This window comes from Carassius gibelio, chromosome B19 (assembly GCF_023724105.1).
Source record: "Carassius gibelio isolate Cgi1373 ecotype wild population from Czech Republic chromosome B19, carGib1.2-hapl.c, whole genome shotgun sequence".
Taxonomy (NCBI): domain Eukaryota; kingdom Metazoa; phylum Chordata; class Actinopteri; order Cypriniformes; family Cyprinidae; genus Carassius; species Carassius gibelio.
The window spans coordinates 34,042,500-34,048,499 of record NC_068414.1 but is presented as its reverse complement, the minus strand read 5'-3'; the positions used below and the strand labels follow the sequence as shown (position 1 = coordinate 34,048,499).

The 6,000-nt window shown below is 36.4% G+C and overlaps 1 protein-coding gene across 1 annotated transcript in view; it reads right to left on the bottom strand.

The window, feature by feature from the left end:
* Nucleotides 1-1,469: 1,469 nt before the first annotated feature.
* LOC127979150 (serine/threonine-protein phosphatase 6 regulatory ankyrin repeat subunit A) overlaps nt 1,470-6,000 on the bottom strand; it is a 35,503-nt gene continuing 30,972 nt past the window's right edge. The window contains exons 27-29 of the mRNA XM_052584363.1: nt 4,371-5,269; nt 3,460-3,597; nt 1,470-2,910 (exon numbers count right to left, since the gene is read on the bottom strand). Of these exons, the coding sequence (XP_052440323.1) occupies nt 2,777-2,910; nt 3,460-3,597; nt 4,371-5,269 (1,171 nt within the window). The 3' untranslated portion in view covers nt 1,470-2,776. The remainder of the gene's footprint in view (nt 2,911-3,459; nt 3,598-4,370; nt 5,270-6,000) is intronic.

Sequence of the window (6,000 nt, the reverse complement as noted above, 5' to 3'; positions counted from 1 at the left end):
CACCTCAGAGAAAACCAGTGTTGAGGTGCTGCAAGAGCTTTTGAAGCACAGCAGCTGTGAATCATTTGAGTCAGTTCGGGAGTTCGGAGCGAGTTCGCAAATCATTTGAGTCAGTTCGGGAGTTCGTAGCGGGTTCGCGAATCATTTGAGTCAGTTTGGGGATCACGAATCATTTGAGTCAGTTCGTGAGTTCGGAGCGGGTTCGCGAATCATTTGAATCAGTTCGAGAGTTCGTAGCGGGATTCCGAATCATTCGAGTCAGTTCGGTAGTTCATAGCGAGTTCGCGAATCATTCGAGTCAGTTTGGGGATCGCGAATCATCTGAGTCAGTTCGGGAGTTCGGAGCGGGATCGCGAATCATTTGAGTCAGTTTGGGAGTTCATAGCGGGATCGCAAATCATTTGAGTCAGTTTGGGAGTTCGGAGCGTGAATCATTTTAATCAGTTCAGGAGTTCGGAGCGGGTTCGCGAATCATTTGAGTAAATTTGGGGATCGCGAATCATTTGAGTCAGTTCGGGAGTTCGGTGCGGGATCGCGAATCATTTGAGTCAGTTTGGGGATCGTGAATCATTTGAATCAGTTCGGGAGTTCGAAGCGGGATCGCGAATCATTTGAGTCAGTTTGGGGTACGCGAATCATTTGATTCAGTTCGGGAGTTTGGAGCGGGATCGCAAATCATTTGAGTCAGTTCCGAAGTTCATAGCGGGTTCGCGAATCATTTGTATTCAATGATCAACAACAGTATGACAACAATATGACATTTGCCAAATTCATGTCAGATACAGCATAATTAAAACTTGTCAAATCTGTTTTAATCAGCTCAGATCTTTTGCTCAATGTAAAATAATGGAAAAAGAGCTTAAATGGCAGTGACCGACAATTAAAGGCAGTCAGGCAGCATCAATAATGAAGTATTTAGTATGTTTTGGTAATATGAGTTTGAAGTAATAAACAGCTTTGAGCAGTGATATAATTATGATCTTGAAAATGAATTTATGGTGATTCGGACGTGACATGAATGCAGCTTGAACAAAAACATGTTGTGAGCCCTGAAAACACTTTCATATAATTTCTATAAAGGTATTATACCGTTATATGTACCTATATTTAGCATGCATCTTTTACATGCTAATTTCATTAGTTTGTATAAAAACAAAAAGGAGCAAATAATGATATTCTTCCATGTCGATAAAACAAAAACATAACAATACAACATATTCCTGGCAGTGCTTTAGTGTTTTCTCCAAGGTTTTCAACTTCCTACTTGAGAAGCGCTTTTGGTCACTTCTTTGTGTCAAGTGAACGACTTGAAAAACAAATGCAAGCATTACAGTCGGCTTCCTTATACAGCATGTCATCTTTCTAGCTTTAGCCCATAAAACACATTTATGATTGTAAGAGTTATCTATCAAGTAGAAATACAACAATAACAAGCATGTACACTACCTTCCACAGTCTGGGGTCTGTAAGATTGTTAATACTTTTATTCAGCAAATATGCATTAGACTGATCAGAAGGGAGAGCTATAGACATTTATAATGTTGCAAAAGATTTCTGTTTCAATTAACTCAGAATGGCACAAAACTTTTTTGGCATTTGGAATGTGAACACACAAAAATTTAGGGCTTGACTGGAGCAGGCTAAGTGGTCATAAAAAAAAATCATCACACTTGTGGTCTTCAGTCAGAAATGACCAACCATAGGAAATGAATGTGAAAATTGACAAAAACACAAACATTTATCGGATACAAATCTGCCACAATGCAGAATGCATTCAAATGAAATGATATGGCTATAACCATATAGTCATAACGAGTCAGAAAACCATAACAAGAAGTTGAAATCAGATCAGACCCAGAAGCCTAAAGCTCTGATAAAACATTCCTGTTCATTTTTGTTGTTACATTTTAATAGAATTTGTAGAATTTAAAATGAATTATGTTTTGTGTAACAAAATGCTTTCTCTGTGTTCAGGTTTGACTGTAGTAATAATTCAAAAACTGACGCTTTAAATCAACATATCCAAACCCACAATAATACAAATAAGTATTTATGTCTAAAAACATTATAGCCCTTTAATATAGAGCTTCATGGGAAACTAAGGGCTAAATAATGGAATTGAAGATGTTTTTCTTACTTTACTCCCAACTTACTACAAAAAATAAAAAGTTAAGCTTTTAAAATTTTGGGTATCCAGTCACTTTTGACTGTGAAGACCACAAGTGTGACTCCCGAATAAGGTGCACCAGAGGGTTAAATGCTATTCTTTTTAACTTTCTTTTCATCAAAGAATCCTGAAAATAATGCATCACAGAAATATTGGGCAGCACAACAATTTTCAACATTGATAATAATCAGAAATGTTTCTTGAGCAGTAAATCAGTATTTTAGACTGATTTCTGAAGATCATGTGACACTGAAGACTGGAGGAATGATGCTGAAAATACAAATTTGATCACAGCAATAAATTCCATTTCACAACATATTTACATAGTTTTTTAAATTGAAATGGTTTCTTTTTTTGACAAACAAATGCTGACTTCTTTCAAAAACACAAAAAAATCTTACTGACCCCAAACTTTTGACCCCTCGTGTGAATAACATCTTTGATGACAGTGATTAGTGAGGAGTGAATATCAGATACAGGAACATGCTGCGACACGCTAAAGCTAACGGTGTTAATTAAACAGGAAGCTGAAGTGATGTGGGCTCAGGTGGATGGACTGAAGTTCATAGGCAGTGCTAATTCATCTGTCATGGTGAAACCATCGGTCATTCATTCGTCTCTCTCCGGCGGGGATCTGTCTCTCTGTCTGCGCTGGGCTAAAAACTGCTGGACCACAGACGACCAATCCACAACGTTCTCCACACGCACCTGTCCTCCAGACATGGACAGCACCACCTGACCGTCTGCATGTGTGTATGTATGATTGTATTCATTTAATCAATCATTCAGTCAGTCATTCAATAAAGCAATAGCCAACTCATAGTGGTAGAAATTTAAATAATCATAATAACAACAAAACTTCAATAAATAAATGATAATAGAATAATTACCATAGCTTTTTTCATTAAAACAGTTTTTGAACTGAATATTTTGAAGTAAAAGACTGAAATAGCTTTTTCTTGTTAAATGTAATCTACTAAACTTTATTTACAAATTTTTTACAGAGCATTATATAATAATATATTATGATAATTTATTTGAATGCGGCAAAGGCTATTTTTATTGTATACTAATAGTCAAAGTCAAAATAATCTTAGAAGCAATAAAACTTCAATAAATAAATAAAACAGAATAATTAAACAATATTTCTCTTACAACAATATAAAAAAATAAAGCAACTATTTAGTTTTTTTCCGTGTGATATTTTACAGAAAATCTAAAATTAGATTAAAATTTACCCAATAAATTAATCTTCTCCCAAAGAAGAGGAGGCAGTGAACTTGTGTACTTGCCTTCGGGAAGGATCTGCGTCCTCTTGTTTCCTCTGGCAGATGCTTGAGCCAGCAGCTCTAGAGAACGAGAGCCTGTCAATCCTTCAGTGTCTTCATTCTCATTCATCTCATTACGACACTTCACAGAGCAGATCTTCCCTGAACACAACGGGAACGAGAAACCTTGAGATGTAAACATAGAATACTAAAAAAACTAATAAACTTAAAGAGAAAAGACAAAAAGTGCAAGATGTAAACTCGATATTTTAAAAAGGCTAAACTGTGAGATGTTGCCTTATAATTCTAAGAAGAAAAAGTAAATAATGAGAGATGTAAACTTCGAATTCGGAGAAAAGAATATTACAATTGTGAAAGGTAAACTCAAAATTCTCAGGAAAAAAGTCAGAATTGTGGGATGTACACTAAGAATTCTGAGAAACATTTTTAGAACTGTGAGATGTAAATTAAAAATTCTCAGGAGAAAAGTCAGAATTGTGGGATGTTAAAATAGAATTGTGAGAGAAAATTCAAAACTGCAAGATGAAAACTCAGAATTCTGAAAAAATAAGGTTAAAATTGTGAGATGTAAACTTAGAATTTTGAGAATTCTTTTTTTTAGAACTGTGAGATGTAAATTCAAAATTCTCAGGAAAAAAGTCAGAACTTACTTAGAATTCTGATAGCAAATTAAAAACTGCAATATGTAAACTCAGAATTCTGAAAAAAAAAAAAATTGTGATGTAAATTAAAAATTCTGAGGAAAAGTCAGAATTGCAAGGTGTAAACTAAGTAATATAATAATAACTTGCAAAATACAAGATATAAACTCACAATTGCAAAAAAAAAAAAAAGAAAGTTTTTGTGCTTTGCTGGACACAAGTTTCCACAGTAACATGCAAACGATCTCTATATGAAAAGATAAAAAGTTCTACCTGCACGTTTGCAGAGGACCTTGATGGAGGAGAACAGGTTGGAGAACAGGTTGAAAGGAGATGGAACTCCAGATTTGCGGCTCATGTCGCGGATCAGAACGGCGCGGCCAAACTTCCACTCCGTGTCAGACTGAGCCTGGATGCGCTGGTACGTGTCGCTCATCATGGCAATGAGCAGGTTGATCAACACAATACACGTCACCACCAGATACACACCAAACACCATCTTAGCCAAAACGGCCGTGGCAGGAGGCGAGCGCTCCAAGTCGGGAATTTTATCCGGTTCGGATAAACCAAACAAGGCGAAGAAGAGCAGCACAGACATGTTTATAGGATCCGGAACCGTCACATTACCAGTGCTGTTGTCTGAATCTCGAGGATACAGCGGCTGACACAAAGCAGTGAGACTCAGCGTGAAGGCAGTGTGGAACAATATGAGGATCACAGCGAACCGACACAGATCCTTCATCAGGTCTCGGATGATTATAGCCCACGGGCCGAATAAGTGATGGAAGGTGAGGAACTCCAGCAGCTGGATGAACCCCAGCATCATCGCCACGGCCAGCAGGACGTTTCGGGCGAACAGACAGTGCAGATGCAACGGCGGCCACCATTGGGTGAAGACCGCCAGCAGGTGGCACAGCAGAGCCGCAGCGGAGAAGCCCAGGAGAAGAAGACGAATCCACGCTAATCCGGCACGCTCACCTGGAAACGTCAGCTCAGATACCAGTATCCCCCAGAGCCAGATCAGCAGCAGACACTCAGACCAGCCGGGAACCAGACGGCCCTCAGACAGAGGACTCACGGGCGGATACACGATCGTCAGGATGAACAGAGCCAGCAGGAAGACGTGTGACACCAGGTGACTCATGAACTTCACGATTGGGATGGTGTTAAAGCTGAGTGGAGATTAAAGCAATCAGTTACAAACATTTCTCCTCAAATACATCAGTACACTGAAATGAATTCAGCACCAACTTCCAGTTCACGCAGACTTTAAAAACCTTTTGATCTAATTGAAATAATAATAAAAATAAAATAAATAAAATGCAAATATTAGATTCAAAACAAACTTAGACAGACTTATAAAATTTGAAATGTTGCTTTGGCAAATAACTGAAAAAAAGTACTTAAATACTAAAATTACAAAATCTTAAGTTGAAATAAAAATAAATTTAAGCTGAATAGTAATATGAAAAAAAGATAAATGTCAAGAGCACATGAAATAAGTACAAATTAAGATAAAATTAAAAATGAAACCTGAAAATATAAAACAAAATCTAAAATATTATTAAATATCATATAAGTTTATAAATAATTCTAAACTGAGAATACTTCTAAATATTAGATGAGAAATTAGAAATGTTAACTTGGCAAATAAAATTACTGAAATAAAAATAATATTTTTAAGCAAAATGGAAATATAAGTAATAAAAAAATAAGTAATAAAAAAGACAAACAACAGTAATATTTAAGTTTCTTTTGATCTTTCGGTCACACTTTATTTTAAGGTCCAGTTTTCACTATTAACAAACCATTAACTACATCTTTTGCTTCAGTAATCTTCTAATTTGCTGCTTATTAAGGTTAGTTAATTAGTTAGGTAGATGTTAAGTTAAGGTATTATGTA